At 49.7% G+C, this 19440-nt stretch overlaps 1 protein-coding gene across 6 annotated transcripts in view; it reads left to right on the top strand.

The window, feature by feature from the left end:
• AIFM3 (AIF family member 3) overlaps positions 1 to 17037 on the top strand; it is a 39981-nt gene extending 22944 nt beyond the window's left edge. For 2 of the 6 annotated variants that reach the window (XM_084538968.1, XM_084538969.1), the window contains 12 exons: positions 1799 to 1885; positions 2680 to 2771; positions 4617 to 4747; positions 5832 to 5947; positions 7501 to 7572; positions 8010 to 8073; positions 8558 to 8634; positions 8967 to 9084; positions 9774 to 9872; positions 10379 to 10454; positions 15062 to 15166; positions 16549 to 17037. In XM_084538968.1, the coding sequence (XP_084395094.1) occupies positions 1799 to 1885; positions 2680 to 2771; positions 4617 to 4747; positions 5832 to 5947; positions 7501 to 7572; positions 8010 to 8073; positions 8558 to 8634; positions 8967 to 9084; positions 9774 to 9872; positions 10379 to 10454; positions 15062 to 15166; positions 16549 to 16588 (1077 nt within the window). In that variant the 3' untranslated portion in view covers positions 16589 to 17037. Of the gene's footprint in view, positions 1 to 1798; positions 1886 to 2679; positions 2772 to 4616; positions 4748 to 5831; positions 5948 to 7500; positions 7573 to 8009; positions 8074 to 8557; positions 8635 to 8966; positions 9085 to 9773; positions 9873 to 10378; positions 10455 to 11367; positions 11428 to 12822; positions 13222 to 15061; positions 15167 to 15944; positions 15966 to 16548 lie in introns of those variants that run through there. The other 4 variants (XM_084538965.1, XM_084538966.1, XM_084538967.1 and 1 more) reach the window with 4 other exon arrangements.
• The last annotated feature ends 2403 nt before the right edge of the window (positions 17038 to 19440 follow it).

Below are 19440 nucleotides of genomic sequence, written 5' to 3'. Positions count from 1 at the left end.
TTATTCATTGCACCAACATGTTTCTTTTTCCTTATTAGTCCTGTCTCTCTTTTTTCTTGAGCTGTCTTTTCTGTTAGTGACTGAAAGTCAGAACACAGAAGAGGAGTTGTGAGTTGTACAAACTCCGAACAAGAACTCACCAGCATAGAAACCAGGTCATTCTCCATAGGTCTACAAGCAGCTGTCTTGGCCTGCTTGTACCTAAATGGATCTGCTTCCTATGTTTCTGGATCAAAATCTTTAAAGCAATGAAATGGGGCTTGTAAACAAATGGTATTGTCTACCTGGATTTTTATTAGTGCATGTTTCTTAAGATGCAGTGATGCACCTTGCTACAGTTACTAATATTATTGCTCATCAGATAGCCTGATCTCAGTGCAAAGATCACTTTTTCTGGCACACATTCCATTCTGAATGCCAATTTGTAGCGACAGGTTGGTCTTCTAATCACATTTTTATCACTGACACGGGGCTTTGCTTGATAACAGACCAGCAACTCAGGTTGAACAGCAACAATTGGTCTTGAAGCTTAGAGTTAACGTAAGAGCAGACAGTGTGTTCCCCTTTACATCATGGACACTTATCTAGGGGAGAGGTAATCAGAGCATCTGACTCAGCTTCCGTCTCCAAGACAAAGCCATTTGTAACGCAAACATGCATAGAGCATTCAAGCTGTTGCTCTGCTTGGACAAGATTTGCTTGGGGCAAGGAGCAGCTGGCTGAGTTGCAGAGGTTGTGCTGGGCATCTCTGAGAAGTTCATGGTCTCTGTCCCAGCCAGGCAACTCTCAGAAATGAGAGTTATTCCCATCATGTGACCATTAAACTGCCTGCTTCAATCTCCTTTAAATAGTAAAAACACCTCATACAATGGAAATGTTATACATGATTTGTTAAACTCTCCGCTAAACATATCTGGCTGCAGTTGCTTTTGGAAGTTGCACAAAACTCATGGAAAAAAAAAAAGGGCAGAATATTCTAGAGCAGGGTGAAGAAAGGGGGATTTTTCTTAATCCTCTTGTGAGTGGTATTAGCACTGGAAAGAGTCACTAGAGGAGGAGCATATAAAGCTGTAAGCAGCAGACTTCTTGCCTCCTGAAACTGCAGCATTGTCATTATCAGCCTGTCCCAAACTCCTTCCAGACTGCTCCTCTCCATGTCCTTTGGACAATGACCTGCTCCCTGCTGTGCTGCTGTGTCCCCATTCCTGTCGCAGGAGCACTGGACGGCAGCAGAGGCTTTGGGGGCTCTGTACTGCTCCTGCTGCCCTCCCTGTGCACCAGCTTGGGAAACAGCACTCTGAAGTGGTGGGGTCAGAAACTCCTCTCTTGGTAAATGTTGGGTGTTTAAAGAATCTGCAGTAAAACTGGAGGTTTTGGTTGATAGCAAGCTGAATATGAGCCAGCGGTGTGTCCTGGCAGCCAGGAGGGCCAGCTGTACTCTGGGGCGCATCGAGCACAGCATTGCAGTCGGTCAAGGGAGGTGATTGTCCCGCTCAGCTCTGCACTGTGCAACCTCACCTCGAGCACTGTGTGCAGTGCTGGGCACCACAGTACAAAAAGGACGTGAAAGTGTCTGAGTGTCCAGAGGAGGGCAACGAAGATGGTGAAAAGCCTAGAGGGGAAGATGTATGAGGAGCAGCTGAGGGCACTGGGCATGTTCAGCCTGGAGAAGAGGAGGATGAGGGGGGACCTCATCACAGTCTACAGCTTCCTCATGAGGGGAGTGGAGAGGTATTCAATTTAAAGGTATTAAGAGAAAAACAGTCTTTTTTTTTTTTTTTTTTTTTTTTTTTTTCAGTCAATGGATTCCCACCCGGAGCAGATAGCCCTGCGCCCCAAGGAATTTTTCCGCACATACGACATTGAAGTCCTGACTGAAATGCAGGTGAGGAGAATCGTGTTTGCACGGTGTGGTCTCACCATTGTGCCTGCAGATTATTCTCCAGGTGCTGGCACACAAAGTCTGTGTCTTTGTTTTCAGCTCACTGATTTCCATTGCAGAAATGCCAAGTCTCCCTCATTCCCCGGGCTGTTTTGTGCCTCCAAGGTCAGGCTGCCTGTGGTTTTCTAAGTCATAATTAATGCAATTTCTTCCTGTGCAAAATCCATAGTGACCATCATTTCTTACCTGCCATCTGCCTGTCATCCTCACATGGATTTAGGGTGACCAACTGGCCTCTGATCAGGATAATCTGCCTGCAAGCAGCACAGACAGTGATGGATTAAATACTTCTCCCTATTATTTTATTCATATTGGGAATTTTCAAGGATTTGTGAAATGGCAACTAGGATGATTTAAGATCTGGGTCGGCTGAGCTGGGGACAGAAACCAAGGGGACTAAAGCTAAGAAACAAACAAACAAAAATGTTCAAGGCTTAAAAATTAACAGGTATATGCTGCTGCTATGGATTTTGGTGGTGCCTTGAAGCTTGCTCTGAAGTCTTCCCTTCTGAGCCTGTGTGTGTTAGTGGGTGCTGATCATCCCCTGCAAGAAAGCAATTCAGAAGTAGAAAATAATAACAAATGGTTTGCATTCTCTGCAGTCATTAACAAAGCAAGGTGTGCCGTAAGAGGCTCCTGGTGGGCTGGTGCAATTGGGGTGCCTCTGGATCAGCACATGGCATCTCAGTGAATGTCTTGAGATTTCATCTCTTAACATTATTTAGAAATGATTTCAGGTTGCAGCTGTGGATATCAAGAACAAGATAGCAGTGTTCAAGGATGGATTTAAGATGGAATATAACAAACTGCTGATAGCGACTGGAAACACGTAAGCTACAAACATTTTAAAGATCACGAGAAACTATTTTATCTGAGAACTTGAGGAGCTTGTGCCTGGGGATAAGGGATCAAACACAGCAGTTGCGTTTAGAAACTGAATTTGTTTGCAAGAATGTTTGCAGAAAAGGCAACAAATACATATTTGATATGTCAGTATCTCCCTCTAGCTATGGTGGGTGTATCTGCTCAGCCAGAGTTAAAGAGCCTGTGTGTCACCCAAATATAGCCCAGAAAGCAAGGGACCACCAGCACCAAGGGCTGTGGTGTGTGGAAGAAGGCTGCCCAGGAGTTTCATGATCAGAGTCAAGGTCAAAAGAGTGTTAATGAAAAGTACCTGCTGAAGCAGCCTGAGTTCAGGAGTTGTTTCATACAGATACAGAGAGAAAAGATACAGAGAGATAACTGGATCGTGCAAAGGTGGAGGAATTTGCCAGCAGCACCCTAATGCTGCACTGTTCCCAGAAGTCTCTCCTGTGGGCCAGCTCAAGAGCAAACTACATTTTCACAGAAAATGTCAAATATTGTAGACAAGACCAGGCTTTTCTATAGCAAAGTCTCTAAACCTTACTGCTCCATGGATATTTCACTATTTCGCTTTTTGCCCTGTTTTGGGGCAAATGCAAGTGTCTGAATCCCTCACATGCCTGGCCTTGAGCAGCTGTGCTGGTGTATAAGGGGCTGTCAGGATGGCACCCAGGCACAGGTCTGGCACCCCTGGGCTGCTCACCCTTTTCATGTGCTCCTGCCACAAAGGCACCAAGTGGACTAGGACAAATTCAACCTCTGCAAAATAATCATCTGCATTAGGGATGCTTCCGGCCTGGTGGTACAGGGAGCTTCAAGCCTGGTTGGGAGGGAGCAAAAGAGAAATCACTCCCTTTGCAAACTGCTGATGCCGCTGGTAATTGTCAATGTTTGGTGCTGCTTCATATTTGGGTCTGATGCCTGGATTCCTTGCAGTCATCTGCAGGTGTCCAGCTCTGCCAGTGGGATGCTGTGATTCAGCTGCAGCCACATCGGCTGCTAGACCTGGTGTTGGGTGATGTGGTACTCAGCCAAATGCACTTTCTACCTAATGAGGTTCAAGAGAGGATTAAACCTTTGGAAATAATTTCAAAATCCTTATGCATAAGCTCCAAGTACACTGGGTAAATGTTTTTAAGATCCCTGAATTATTTAGGATCATCATTCGCATTTCCAGACATGAGTCATATACATGTATATGCAGGGGACAGATATTTAAAAATACATATGCCCCGGTAAATACACGAGGATGACAAGATTAAATTGCTACAGAACCTGCATCTGCAGATGCTTATGGAACCTTTAAAATCTAGCTCTGAATTTTCTACCGAAGGATAGAGTTAGTTTTCTGTGTCCTAGTAAGCTTCTGAAAATTTTACCACATGACAGCAGTTAAACTTAAAATTATAGCAGGAACCATCCCGTGTTGTGCACCATTTCTCTACACACAGCATAGGCCAGGCTTGCACCATTTGCCTGCCAAGCAGCTGCATGAGGGCGGGGGATGGGGCTGGGAGCTCATTCCATTGTCCACCAGCATTTTTTTATTTTTTATATTATGTGTCTATCCAGGGTGACTTTGCAGAGAAACATGACAAAATTTGGTCTTTTGGCTGCAGTGTGACATCCTGCAGCATATTGCCTTCTCCTGTCTAGTGATCTGTGTCGTTCCCCCATCCCCCAAAAAAGAAAGCTCCCCCAGAAGCAGATAGCCAAGCCAAAGTGTCTGCAGAAGCCCAACCTAGACAGTCCTCAACTTGTTTTTTTTTTGTTTTTTTTGTTTTTTTTTGTTTTTTTTTTTTTTTCCCAGACCCAAAGCTCTCAGCTGTAAAGGCAAGGAAGTGGAAAATGTTTTCAACATCCGAACACCAGAAGATGCAAACCGTGTGGTGAAACTGGCCACCAGCAAGAATGTGGTTATAGTGGGTGCCTCCTTCCTTGGTGAGCTCTCATTTTGCAGATTAGCATTTTTCAACTTTCCATGTGTCCCTGCAGCTTGTCACTGACCCTCCCCTAATTTGTCGTTACCCTGTTGGAGGTAATCCCCCACAGACTGGACCTGGATGGTTCAACCTGCAGCTCCAAGTGCTAAAAACATCTCCTACCTGAAGAAATTATTTTTACATGAGAGGCTGGGCAATTCAGCTTGCATGGACAAAGAGCATTGCTATCCCAGTCTGGAAAGCATATGATGAGTCCAGTACTGTCACTCAGGTGTTTTCAAATCCAGTGTGTAAGTGCAGATTTTGCTTCAGATAGGAGAGTCTTTAGTAGATGAAAGGTTGTGGGCTTATTTCTCTTCTACTTTTCATCAGGGCTGAGAATTTTTAAAATACACAGAAGCCTTATAATTTCTTTAATGTTTCGTTTGTTTGTTTGTTTGATACATCTGTAACAAAATTTTGGCATGTCCTGCAAGCTTTAAGCGTAAACGATTGTTAGGGAGGGAATTTATTTCAAAATGTTCAGTACTTGTTTGTTTTGTTTTGTTTGTTTGTTTGTTTTTGTTTGTTTGTTTTTGTTTTTTTTTTTAAATTGTGCTTTAAAGGTTCAGTCAGTCCTGTCTACAACAAAATGTGTGGTTTGAGGGACCGATTGTAAACTGCAGACCACCAAAGAGAACAGTTTCTAAAAAAAAAAAAAAAAAGCATAGAAAGAAAATGCTGAAGGTTTCCATGCAATTGCCAGCACCAAAATTGGTCTCTTCTGAACAGAACAAAAAAGCTGAAGTCACAGAGGCAATTTTCAGCCAGTAGCTCATTACTTCTGCTAAGCCATAAGAGGCAGATTTCTCTCTTCCTCTGAGGTCCATTAACAAAAGCTTCCTGGGGTTCTTGGGACTTCATTATGGCTGGTTGCTTGTTTTGATCTTTAAAGTCCTCCTGTGACTTCTGCCTCTAAGAATAAATCACTGTAAATGATAAATCTCATGCAAAGCTGTGGGGCCCTTTGTGGCCATGGGGCCTGGCTGCAGCTCAGGAGTCCCCACAGAGCAGCCCCGCTGGGACGTGCTTCTGTTCCCCAGGGATGGAGGTGGCCGCCTACCTTGCAGAGAGGGCCCACTCGGTGTCCCTGGTCGAGCTGGAGGAAGTCCCCTTCAAGAAGTTCTTTGGGGAGAGGGTTGGACGCGCTGTCATGAAGGTGACCTCGCTTTCCTGTCCTGGGGGTGGTTTTGGCGACAGAGTGGGTTCTGCTGGTTTCACTTATTGATGTGAACTTGTTCACTTATTCACTCCTTCTACAATGGAGTGACGGCATCAGTTGACAAGGGAAGACTGACCAATGTCATCTACCTGGACTTCTGTAAGGCCTTTGACACAGTTCCACATGACAGCCTGGTGTCATCATGCCTCTCCAAATTGAAGAGATAGGACTTGATGGGTGAACCATTTAGTGGACAAGGAGTTTGTTTGAAGGTCGCACCCAGAGAGTGTTTATCAATGGCTCCACGTCCAGGTGGAGGCCAGTGATGAGTGGTGTCCTTCAGGGATCTGTCCTATGACCAGTGCTGTTTGATATCTTTATCAATGGCATAGACAGGGGGATGCAGTGCACCCTCAGGAATTTTGCAGGTGACACCAAGCTGAGTGGTGCAGTTGACACAAAAGAAGGAAGGGATGCCATCCAAAGGGACCTGGACCAGCTTGAGATTTGGGCCCACATGAACCTAGTGAGCTTCAACGAGCCCGAGTGCAAGGTGCTGCACCTGGGTCGGGGCAAACCCGGGCATGAGGACAGACTGGGAGAAGAACTCATTGAGAGCAGCCCTCTGGGGAAGGACTTAGGGGTTCTGGTGGACAAAAAGCTCGACATGAGCCACAAGTGTATGCAGGCAGCCCAGAAGGCCAAGTGCACCCTGGGCTGCATCACCAGAGGGGTGGGCAGCAGGGGAGGGAGGGGATTGTCCCCCTCTTCTCTGCCCTTGTGAGGTTCCACCTGGAGCACTGCATCCAGGTCTGGGCCCCCAGCACAAGAAGGGTGTGGGACTGTTAGAGAGGATCCAGAGGAGGGCCACAATGATGATCAGAGGGCTGGAGCACCTCTCCTATGAGAGAGCTGGGGATGTTCAGCCTATAGAAGAGAAAGGGTGACCTTATTACAGCTTTTCAAGTCTAAAAGGGGGCTTATAAAAAAGATGGAGAGCAACTTTTTGCTGAGACAGATAATGACAGGACAAGAGGGAATGGTTTTAAACTAAAAGAGGGGAGCTTAAGATTAGAGGTTAGGCAGAAAATCTTCCCTCAGAGGGTGGCGAGGCACTGGAATAGGTTGCCCAGAGAGGTTGTGGATGCCCCATCCCTGGAGGCGTTCAGGGACTGATTGGAGGAGGACCTGGGCAACCTGATCTAGTGGGTGGCATCCTGCCCATGGCAGGGGGGTTGGAACTGGGTGATTTTTAAGGTCCCTTCCATCCCAAGCCATTCTATGATTCCATGATTCCATTCGATAGCATTCATTAACTTGCTGATGCCGTTATTCTAAAAGCTGATTTATTGATTAAGATGTGAAGGTGCTCTACAGTAGTACCCCTGAGGAAGACTGGGCTGGACCTTTCCCTCTGGGGGCTGCTTGCTGTGAAAGGGCCTGGCCCAGGTTTGCAAGGGAGGACTTGAAGGCAGGGAGGGGAGCTCAGAGGGTGCCAAGGCACAAGGGTGGGGCAGCGTAGGGCTGTGATGTGCCTGCTGTCCCCACAGATGTTCGAGAACCACAGGGTGAAGTTCTACATGCAGACTGAGGTGTCGGAGCTGCGGGAGCAGGAGAACAAGGTACAGCATGGCGAAGGCTCCCCTGGGGTGAGAGGTGGCCACATCTCGCCCTGGGGCTGCCGTCTCCTTTATTGCTGGGTTTTTGCCCTCTCTCTTTCCCTGCCCACAAAATTCGTATTCTTGAGCTTAGCCCCCAGGAGCAAGTGTGCTCCAGCCACAGTGTTTGGGGTGGTTTCATTGCTCTGAGATCCTGGAGGGACAGAGAGAGCATTGAGGGTGACCCTGCTGAAGCACTGCATGGTTTTAACCCTGTCCCTAGAAAGCACCTGCAGGACTCCCTTAGTGGTCTCTGAAACTCTTCTTTTTCCCAGTATAAGGAATTACAGCCAACTTGCATGTCAGAAATGAAGCAAGAAGCTAGTTTCACTTGCTGCTGCTACACGGTTTTTCTTTTTTTGTCTCTAAAATAACTGTAATTTCCCCTCTCTCCTGTAAAGTTGAAGGAGGTGGTGCTGAAGAGTGGGAAGGTCCTACGTGCAGATGTTTGTGTCGTTGGTATAGGTAAGGGGCTGCTGCTGCGTTGCTGAGTGCTGGCCCCATCAGGCCAGCAGTACTTTGCTTCAACAGTGCTGGTGCTGGAGGAGATGGGGCAGTCATCTTCCTCCTGGCTAGGTGGCTGAAGGGTGCAGGTAGAGGTGTACCAGCTTCCACTCTATGCTTTTATCTGTAGCAAAGCTGAAAAAGTCTTTTCTAGGTCCTAACATCCAAAAAATGAAGTTGAAAACATTTGGGTGATATTAAGTTTCATTTTATTATTTTTATTATTATTTTATTGCTGCTGCCATAGACAGTATTTTCTCCTTGACGCTTGGGGAGAAAAAAAGCCCCTAACTAATGGCAACTTTTCTAAACATTGCAAACTGGAAGAATCACAAGATTCTGGCTTCATTCTCCTGCTGTTTTATGGACTGCTTCCAAACAGTCAACAATCCACAACAGATATATGAGGGCTAGAAGAAAAACAGCCCTTTGCTTTCCCCCGCAGGTGCAGTGCCAGCAACGGGATTTCTCAAGCAGAGTGGCATCAACATCGACTCCAAAGGCTTCATTGTGGTCAACAAGGTGAGCCTGGTGTTGCAGCCCCCAGAGCTGCAGCTATCTTGGTCGCACTGGCTCCTCCAAGCTGGACTTGCCTTGGCCTCTGAACCACCAGCACGGTGACAGTCTGTCCCTAGATGCTGAGGTGTGAGGACTGCCATGCACTTGGGCCAGCACAACCTCCTTGAAGCGATGGGTTTGCAAAACCCCAGCTCTTTTGGCCCTGGATGCTGTGGGTGTTCACACACACACACCTCCTGCCCCTGGGGACCTTGGTGGGTCTCAGGCAGTTCCCTGTTGCCTGCTCCTGGAGGGTGCAAACCCCACCAACATGCAATTCTGCTTCCCTCCTTCAGATGATGCAGACCAACATCCCTGGAGTGTTTGCAGCTGGTGACACTGTGATGTTCCCGCTGGCCTTGAGGAACAACAAGAAAGTGAATGTTCCTCACTGGCAGATGGCCCATATGCACGGTAGGTGCTTTTCAGTCCCTTTGCAGCAGCAAAAATTGCTTGAGGAGAAGAGCCGTTTCCAGATACCCAGGAAATTTCCAACACTTTAAGAAGAGAATGAGAACTGAGAACATGGAAACCGTGGAGTTGTATTCAACATTTGGAAATGTGTATTTTATCCTGTCCATTACCTATTCATTTGTCAGCCTTCTGGACGTACACACACTGACGATCACTCATGATGCTCATAACTCCTAGACCAAGGTGTCCCCAGGAGATCAGTCCCTACAGGAGCCTGATCTTTTCCTTGCCCAGGGGAGGGTCAGAAGCATTTAATGCTGCACCCATCGGCTCATAGTCTGCAGGCACACGTCCCCAGCTGGGCTGCCCAGGGCTGGATCCTGTAACTCCCAGAGCAAGTGGCCTGCTCAGGACCTTGAGCATGTTAGTGCTGATGGAGTTGAGGAGTCAGTAAGAGCTGCTCCACTGGATGACTCCTCCAAGCCCAGCCATGGAGGATGCGTTGGGTTTCCTCTGTGAAGGTGCTTGTGCTGTATGGTTACTTTAGCTGAAGCAGAAGGAATTGGTCTTTCTGCGCTCCTGGACTAGAGGTGCTGATGCTGCTGACCTGAGCTGTGCTGTGGCCTGAGGGCCTGATGCTTGCTCAGGCTCAGAGCTCTATTGCTTATTCTGCTGCTTCTGCCTTCCAGGCCGTATAGCAGCACTGAACATGCTGGCCCATGGCACGGAGATCAGCACCATCCCCTACCTGTGGACTGCTATGTTTGGGAAGAGCATTCGATATGCAGGTGAGAGGGTCCCCAGGGCTGCCATAGAGATTGTGCTGGTGGAGGTACCCTGGGATACAGAAGTCACAGCCACCTTCATCTGTGTCCCCTCTGGGCCAGCCTCTGGCTCAGGTCTGCTTTCCTTCCTGGCACATGATAGAAACAAATAAAAACTAGAGCAAAACATTTGATCTGGAAATTGCTTTCTCAGCAACTGTCCTGTGATCACGTGGGTTCATCCCTTTCCTTCTCCCCGACATTGAGGTCTGGGCTGGTACAGGTGTTGTCCTGAGGTCATTTCACACAAGACTGCACTGGGAGGTGCAGGAAGATGTAGGGAGGGAGGTGTCACCTCAGGGTGCCACACAGGGGAGGAGGGACAGCAGCAGGGTGAAGCTGAAACTCCCCACCAGTGGCAGGATGAGGCTGGGAGGCTGGAGGGGAGCACAACCAGGGCCATCCACCTGTCTGTGGAACTACAGGGCAGGGACTCACCTGCTCCAACCCATGATTTCTTTGTCTTTCAGGCCATGGGGAAGGATTTGATGATGTTGTGATTCAAGGGGACTTAGATGAACTGAAGTTCGTTGCATTTTATACCAAGTAAGTGTTTCTCTTCTCTGTGTCCCTACATGGACATTTGTCTCAGCTTGTTCTGCTAGGCTGGAAAATATTTTTGCCGGAGATTTTTTCAGTCAGTTTTGTTTCTATCTGGACACTGATGATGCAGGACATTAATAAAACTGCACATACAGATGCATTAGTGCCAGGCACTAGAGAAATGTTGTGCCGAGTGTAAAGCAAGTTAAGCAGTTCCTTGGACCTAGTATCTCTGCCAGTTTTGTTCACCTGTCATCTGAGAGCAAATAATGGCTTCTGTTAATTCGTTGCTCACTATTTCCTTCGAAGATTTCCTTCCCGTATCGACAATGTGTTAGTATTTGTGACCAAGGCTGGACCAGTCAGGCATCGCTGTTTCTGTTTCTGGTTTGACAACTTAAGCTTTGAAAACTCCCATCTATTAACAAGCTGTGAAAGTTAGCAAGAGTTCAGGAGCTTTTGCTACACCTGGACTGAAAAGCAGCTATCCCCAAGGCTGGGAGACTGGGAATACTTTTCCTGAGATCTGTTGACAGCTGGGATGTCAATAGCCATTGCCTTGGCTGTTTAGACAGCTGGCTGTTTAGACTGGAAAGACTATGTGTTGTAAACTTATTCCCAGAATACTTGCTGCTGTTTGTTCTTTTGTTGCCTTTATCCCATTTCTTTCCAGCATACAATCTTTGAACTATCACCCTATTCCTCCCTCCCATATCAGAGCACAACAGATTTAGCTATTTATCCCATCCCTAATTAGAAAGGAAATGCCAGGCCACTTTAATAAAACATCTGTAGAGCCCTTTCAAGAGGAAGGCCCTGAGCAAGGTGACTAATCCCCTGCGTGGTGCAGGGCCTCACACTGGGTCCAGCACTGACATGGGGCGGGTGCTGAGAGCTGCCTTCTTCTGCCACCCAGGAGGGGCCCCAGGAGATGGCTTTGGTGTGGTAGGACGGCATCCTGTGCAGAGAGCCAGAGGTACTGCAGCTGGTGGGGCTCGGGCTGGTTCCTCTCTCACTGCCCAGCTGTGAGAGGCGACTGGGAGCATTTCCTGCTTTTCTTCTTGTTTGGTGATAGTCCTGCTACTGGTACTAACGCTTTTGGATTGAGGACACTGTCCCAAACAGGCCACCTCCTCCTGCTTTCCACATCCACCTGATGGTTTGGACTTCTGGTGTGCACTGGTTTGGTTCCTGCATGAAACACTGGTGATGCCCATTCCCAGAGCCTGCTCTCAGCATCGACTTTCATAACAAAACTCTTTTATTTTCCAGAGTTTGAAGAATAAAACTGTTTGTTTACCCCCATTCAGAGCTGAGGGTGAGCTGCTGAGAGGTCAGCGTGAGGCCCTGTGCGGGGATGTGCATGGGAGCATGGGATGGGGTGCCTTGCAGTTGTCCTCATGGGACACTGTGCTCACCACAGCACCTCTTCCAGCACAGACCGATGTCACCCTGGTCCCTAAGACCTTGGAGATCATGGGAGATCCACTGGGTAGCTGTGGTTGTCTTCCTCATCGTGCACAGTTTCCCATGCATTGAACCCTCCAAAGAAAGGGAAGGCCATATGGACACAGTGCACATCCACAGCGATTCACCTTCCCTCAGTCTTTAGGCCAAGACTTCTGATTATTCACAATCCCAGTTTCAGAAAGGGCACCCTTGTTGCCTCAAAAGACCACTTGAAAAAAAAGAGACTCCTCCTGGCCTTCCCTGTCTGTCAGACAAAGTGTTTACAAGCCACTACTGATGTGGGATTCTCCAGTTCACCATTCCCCTAAAAATTATTTCACAAAAGGACCATCTGTCACTTTTATTGCTGACAGAAACGTTTGGGCTGCATTCACATCCCAGCTGGCAGAATTAGGTCTTTTTGCTCTTGCTTACCTTGGTTATTCCTTCCCTCAGAATAGCACATCTTTCCCTCTCCATCCACTTTGTTTCTCCTTTGGGAGCAGAAATCTTCATCTTTCATTCTCCTTCCCCCAGCAGTGCAGCCGGGAGCTGCACTTGGGAAGAACAAAGCTTTGAAATCTCCACATCTGATCCATGTACCGTGGTTGCCTGCGTCTGTACAAGACAGCATCTCACTGGGGTTAGAGAACCTCCTGGATCAATTGTCAGTGCAGGGTTCAAGAGCATCTGAGGTTGTAGTGTTTCAGCTGCTGTCCCCAGTGGCAGGATGCTCTTTCTGTGTCTGTGTTGGAAATTAGTGATCTTCACATGAGGTTGCACAGTGGACAGAGTGTAGTTTAAAACAGCATCCAGCCTAGAATTTGCTGGCTTCTTGCACATGCCAGCCATTTTGTACTGGCATTAATGGACAAACTGAGGCCTCTCACTTGGTGAAGTGCTGTCACTGTTCCCTCTGCAGCATGCCTCTTGCATCCTGGCACAGAACAAACAGCGTTCGGAGGAAAGAAGAGCAGAAGGAGGAAAGAAAGCACACCCTCTGTCACCCGCAGAGGCCAGAGGCACATGGAGGAAACCACTGAAGTGTCATGAACATGTGTTGTGGTGTGGCTGGGGTATGGAGCCTCCCAGGAGTCCTGAAATCTCAGCTGCCTTTTGTGTGCTGAGCACTGAAGACATCAAGCAGTGGTGCAGGATCTGTGTGATGGGCGCACCTGGAGGATGGTGCGGAAGGTGCTCTCACTTGTAGATTGTATTTCTGAATTTCGGGGCAAAAGGAAAAGAGGAAATCTGCAGTGCGGTTCTGTCAAATACTTTATCTTCTTGTATTTATGTCAAATACAAGTATCTTCAAGCAGTATTCCATAAACAAAATTGTCAGTCTCTGCACAGATGAGAGTTATATCCTTAGGGAAGGTTGTCCAGTCCTGGGGAGAATGGAGGACCTCATTCATGTTGCACAAGACGTAAGGCCAACCAGATGAGGAGATCCAGGCTCAGAAGTTGGAGAGCTCTTCTACATCACAGCAACAGGCCTCAAATGTAACAGCCCAGCAGGCAATTCAGCTGAACACACACACGCTTTGTGATCTTCTGGTGTCGTTAGTTATCCTTCCTGCCTACCGTGGGTGCTTGTTTTCCAGTGTGAATGTATGTCTCATCAGTGTCCATCCATTGCTGCTTATTCTTACCTTGTCTGCTGGATGGAAGAGCCACATGCCATCAGAAATGTCCCTCTGCTGTACGTGCACATCCCAATTTCCAGTGGCACCCAAGCCTTTCTAGAGCTCTGGTCAATGCGGTGGCTCTCACATACTGTTTTGTGCTGGCTCCACAGGACTCTGCATTTGGACAGGTCCAGCCTCTGAAGGAACCTGCCTGAATTTGGTCAGTCTCTGGGTCTGGCCAGTTTGGAAGAGCTCAGTGTCTCTGGAGAAGATTCGAGGCTTATGATCTGCCCTACATTCCCGTGCTTGCCTGTGGGAGAGGGAAGCCTGTGATGCTGCTGCCCCACGGCTCCGTGGGACAGCTAAGAGAAAGGACTTCAACTGTCCTGGCTCCATGAAGATGAAGTTTTCTCTGAAGCATGGTTTCTGCTTTCCTCCTCTCAATCTAGGCACGTATTTCTCCCCCTTGCTGGTCTTTTCTCTGTTGGTCGTGGAGCTCCTTGGCAGCAGATTGAATAGCAGATCTTGATTTGTTGGGTGCTTCCACTCCTCAGCTTATTCAACAACATCACCAGTATTTAATATCTTATGCACCTTCTCTAGTCATTGAATTGTTTGTTTGGTTACCTATTTATGAGTCATCTCCTGAGCCAGACTTATGCTCAGATTTATGCTCAGGCTGAACTTTGCAGATGTCAAAGCAGAGGTGCCCCTCTCATTTATCCCGTACCTTCTCATCTTTATCCAAATCTTCTCCAGCAGTTTTACATCTTCCTTCCTTCTGCTTCATTCATTTCACATTCAGCCTTTGATCCTGTGTTGTGCCACCAGCAATGGGATCCTGACCATCAGGTCAGCCAGACTGGGATGTGCTGCTGGATGTGGAGTTGGCCACCCAGCTGTCCTGGTGCTTCATTAGGTGTCTGGTGAGGAGCCCTGCTCTGCTCAGAACCTGAGCCTAGATGCAGTTGTTTCTGCCTGTGGAGCGAGCTCAGAGGTGGGTGCTCTTGTTCCAAGAAGTAGCTCAGGAAGTGATGTGGAGCAGCACAGCCAAGTGTGCCACTGGGAAGTCCCTGCTAACATCCCCTCTGCTCCCTCAGCACAGGGCAGCAAAGCTGTGTGGTTGACAGTGACCACTGGGCATCCTTGCAACTTTTTATCCACCACATCCACCTTTTCTGGTGTTTCTCCCAGGTGCCAGGGTGCCCAGAGCTGTCTCCATCCCACCTCCCTTAGGTGTCTGGGGTCCCACTCCTGGGCAGTGGGACGGGGACAGCTCTAGGCACCCTGGTGCTGCTTGCCAGGCCAGCACGTGAGACCAGTGGGGCCAGCCTCGAGCGCCTGCTCCATGTCCTCTCCTGTTCTTGTCCCACATCACAATCCCTGCAGTGCTCACACCTTGGGACACGTCCTAGCCCTGGAGCAGAGGGTGTTTTTCTTTGCTTCATGCTTCTCTCCAGCATATTGCTTTGTGGGTGACGGAGATGTGGCCACCCTGGGCTGTTCTAACTGCTCTGCTCTGCCTGGCCCTAGGAGTGACGAGGTGGTGGCTGTGGCCAGCATGAACTACGATCCCATTGTCTCCAAGGTGGCTGAAGTCCTGGCTGCCGGCAGGACCATCCGAAAGCGTGATGTGGAGTAAGTAGGTGCACGGCAGGATCCGGTGGTGCTGGGGCTGAGCTTACCCTCACGGTGTAAGGCAAGGCTGAGCATCCCCAGCCAGGACACCACCAGCACCAGGCAGCTCTTTCCCATCCTGTACACTGCTCACATCTCCCTGCTCACCTCACTCATTCCTTCACTCCGTGTGCTGCCTCCTGGCCTCCTCCTAGACTGCGTCCTGCACACAGGGGATTTATCTTGAACACCAGGATCAGGATCCATATCCTTGCAGAGACTTGATGGGATTGTTTCCCCCTGGGCCAGAGACAAAAGGCTGGCCTGAGAGGCTGGCATGCCTGGCACTTGTTGCCACCAGGGCAGCACTGCCTGATGCCAAGGGCACCCCTGGGCACCTGGGGGCACCTGCAGAGGAAAGGCTGGGGGTACCACCCATGTGCAAGTATTGCAGCCCTCAGCCTGGAAAGCTCACGGCTCAGGGAAGCTTGCCCTGAGCTTGCTCCCAGCTTACACTGGGAGCATATCAAGGGTCTGCCCAGCTTCCAGCATGCATGTTCTGGGGGGGAGTTGTGCTCATTGTCTGGGAATCAGGCAGTGGTTGCTGTCCACCAAGTTTGGAACTGGGAGGGACTGGAAAGGAGGCCATTTCTTGTGGGTGGCCAGGCAGGTGGGGAGAGCTGCTGGCCCCTGTGCTGGGGCAAACTGTGGCGACTTGGTGAGCACAGAGCAAGCGGAACCATCTAACCCTAGATGTTTTTTTTCTCTCTCTGTCTCCTACTGCATTCGCACCTTTTAGGCTGTTTGTCCGTCATGGCAAGTACGTTCAGTTTTGGGTCTCGAGTCCACATGGGGGTGTAGGGCTCACAGAAGGGTCGCTCAGCCCCCTGCTTGGGCCACATCTCCAATTCCTGCATGGAGATGCTGACTATGACCATGTGCTTCTTTTGCAACCCAGACTGGCCTCTCTGTGGGCAATGATGATGTGTTGGGTGGTGGAGCTGGCAGGAGCCACGCTGGGAGAACCCCGTGCCAGGCTGCTCTATGCCCTTTGCAGAGCCCTGGTGCCCAAACCTGCCAGGATGGCATGCCTGCCATTTGGTTGAATTCTCCCAGCCACTAAGGATGTCTATTTATCAGTGCTTTTCCATGAATTTTCATCTGGATGCCACAAGGGCTTGTTAAAAAAAATAACTTTTAAAACAATAACTGTTTGAATTCAGTTTTGCATGGGATGGGGCGAGGGCAGAGGGAAGGGTGCTGCCTGGCCTGGGTGCAGCGTAGTGCTGCGGCAGAGCAGCACCCAACCTGTGTGGCCAGCAGCTTGGGAAGCATGCCGAACAGCTTCACTTATGCATGCTGGGCAACAATCTCACAGTGCTGCTTGTTTCTGTCTCTGCTAGAACTGGCGATATGTCCTGGCTAACAGGGAAAGGCTCCTAACACCAGATGTGGCTGCGTCCTCCTGATGCTGCGCTCACCTCAAGAAGAGAGCTGCAGCTCTGTGGAGCACCTCAAACACTGCACCTGAATCATTTTCCTTTGGGACTTGGAGGAACCTGGCCTCTTTCACCCAGCAGTCACCTTCCCAGGTAGCTCCTGTGTGTGCAAAACGCCAGCTCCTTTGCCCCACCAGCCAGCGGGCCTGGGGGGTCCGCAGCTGAAATTCACACTGGGAAGTCAGGAAACAGATCCTGGGGATAGCAGGCGAGGCACCAGCAGCCAGCGTGGGCACCACACGGCTGGCAAGGAGCTGCTGTGAACTGCAGACACTGGTGTCAGGGGAGCCAGTGGGAGCTGCATCTACGCTCGTCAAGGAGCACAACGAGAGCCCCGAGCGCGTCTGTTGTCCCTGTTAATAGCATGAGTGCCTTTCATTGCTCTCCGTGGCCCATACATGCTCTCCAGCACTTTTCTCCTCCCCAAATCCTCTTTCCTCCTAGCTCAGTGCATCCCTGTGGAGGTCAGTACCTGCACCCTCTCTGCACACTGCATGGCTGCAGCACTCACCCGTGGTTCTCCTCGGCTTGCAGCCAGTCCCTAGCCCTCAGGAGCACCCTGGGTGGCCAGGGAGATTTAGCATGCGGATGGCCTCAGGTTTCCCTCGCGTTCTGAAAGCCCCTGTTTGTGTTCTGGTTGTCCTCTGTTCTTCGTCAGGTGGTGACAAAGCCACCTTTCTCATCTCAGCTCTCCGTGTCAGTGCTCTGCAGCTGTGTTTTACCCCTCTTGCTGGCAGAGGGGCCTCGTCTCTAGCTCAGGAGTGGGCCTGGCCAGTCCAGAGCCCCGTGTGTGTCAGCCAAGCAGAGCTGGGGGGGAGATTCCCCACGGAGAGCTTCCAGTGCTCTGTCCTGGGGGAGCTTTGTGTTAGGCCCAGCACGTTCCCTTCTCGTACATCCAAGAACCTTCTGAATCTTCCTATTATGACACAGCACTGGACAATAGGCTTATTTTTAGTTCATTTATACCCTAAGCCTTGGTTAAAAAAAAAATCACAGCTTCTTGTGAGTTTGCTTCCCAGCTGTTAACCATGTTCTCAGCCTTTATCCTGTGATCTCTGCCCTGGCCTTTGCTTGCATTACAAGCTGGTTGCTGGGGTGAGCATTGCTTCTTGATGTCTTGGCGTTCACGCCTCTCTTTGCTCCTTTGCACAGCTTCCCAAGGAGGCTGTGGCAATACCTTTGGGGTACAGTGCACATTCCTGGGGGCCCTTCTGCTTTTCTGAAGTGGTTCTGATGTGCAGTGTTACAGGTTGTGGCTAGCACCCTCCCAAAGACGGTGGAGTGTGTGTCCTCACCAGTAGCATCTCCAGATGTCCTGTCCAGGTATGGCCAAATAGACCAGAAGGACCTTGTGGCTATTTCTTATCCATCATCCTCCCTTAGTTCACCACCCTTATCTAGCAACAGACCAACACTTAATAGCATGATGTATTTTTTTCCATACCTGGTCTGACTGCCTGTGAAGTCCATTTAGTGAAGGATTTTTTTTCATTTTTTTATTTTTTCCCAACGGTACTGTAAGAACATGCAAGGAGCTGTCCTGAGTGGGATCATGGGAGCCATGCTGGGATGTTGCCACAGAGTGGTTTGAGTTGGAAGGGACTTTAAAGATTATCTAGTCAGCACTAGCCCATTACAGGTGCCCAGGACCAGGACCAAGGACTGAGCCCTTCATCAGCATGACCGAGTCGTGCACTGGTCTAATCACGTTTTGCTCACCCCTTTCTTCTTGGCAGCCTGTGACAATGAGCTCCACAGCTTCATTTTGGCTTTTGCAAACAGAAGAATCCTCTTTTTATTTGGTTTCTCATGTTCCTTGCCAGTGCCTGTCCCTTAACGACCACTTTTGCAATAGTCTCAATATTTGCAGTAGCTGGGACAGGCACTGTCGGTGTCAGCAGCGGCTCCAAGGCACCTCCTGGGACGGGTTGGAGGCTGAAGATCATGAGAGGAGCTGCTGCCTGTTGTGAAGGCCCAACCATGAAGGCCCCAGCACACCATCCCTTTCCTCTGCCATCCTGCTTTGGCTCAGCCACCCCCTTGGCACACACCACCTCCAACACGCCGCCCTTCCCAGGAGCCCTGAGCCACGGCGGTGCGGAGACCTGCGAGAGCCCCACTGTGACAGGGACAGCCCATCCCAGTGAAGGGTAAAATGAGTCTGGGAGCTTGGAGATGCGATTTTATCAATGTCATCTTCACCACCACGGAACTGGTGATCCACTGGAAACATGGGTGGGTGCTGGCAAGGAGCGCCCCCAGCTGTGACAGCTCTTCTGCAGGGAAGAGGTTCATGGTATGGGGCACATCCTCATCTTTCATGGGCATCCTCGTCTGTCAGGGAAATTTAAGCAATAATGATGCTGATACAATGCAGCTGGGAGAGGGTGCCGAAGAGCAGAGCGCTGTGCGGGGTGCATGGGGAGGTCACGTCCCTGTCACGGTGGTGGAGGGATGGGCACCGCCTGCTGCTGCCCCCACAAGCTGCTACGGAAGGGAAATGCTCTGTACCCTTGGGCTCCTGTGTGGGTGACCCGGAGCTCTCACCATGGCAATAAATGCCCTTCCCCAGCCAGTGATGTGTTTCCTTGTGAAGATGGAGAAGGGGCATGTCCCTCCTCCTTGCTTGCAGCCGAGGAGGCTGTCTTCCCCCCCGGCTCATGCCGTGGGAGCCAATGGCCGGGTGGCCACACGCATTGCTGCAGCCTGTCTTCCCCCCCAGCTCATGCCGTGGGAGCCAATGGCCAGGTGGCCTCGTGCATTACCCTGACTTGTCATCTCATTATCCACCCTCCT

Source organism: Aythya ferina (genome assembly GCF_964211825.1).
Source record: "Aythya ferina genome assembly, chromosome: 17".
Lineage (NCBI taxonomy): Eukaryota > Metazoa > Chordata > Aves > Anseriformes > Anatidae > Aythya > Aythya ferina.
This window is presented reverse-complemented; position numbering and strand designations above follow the sequence as displayed.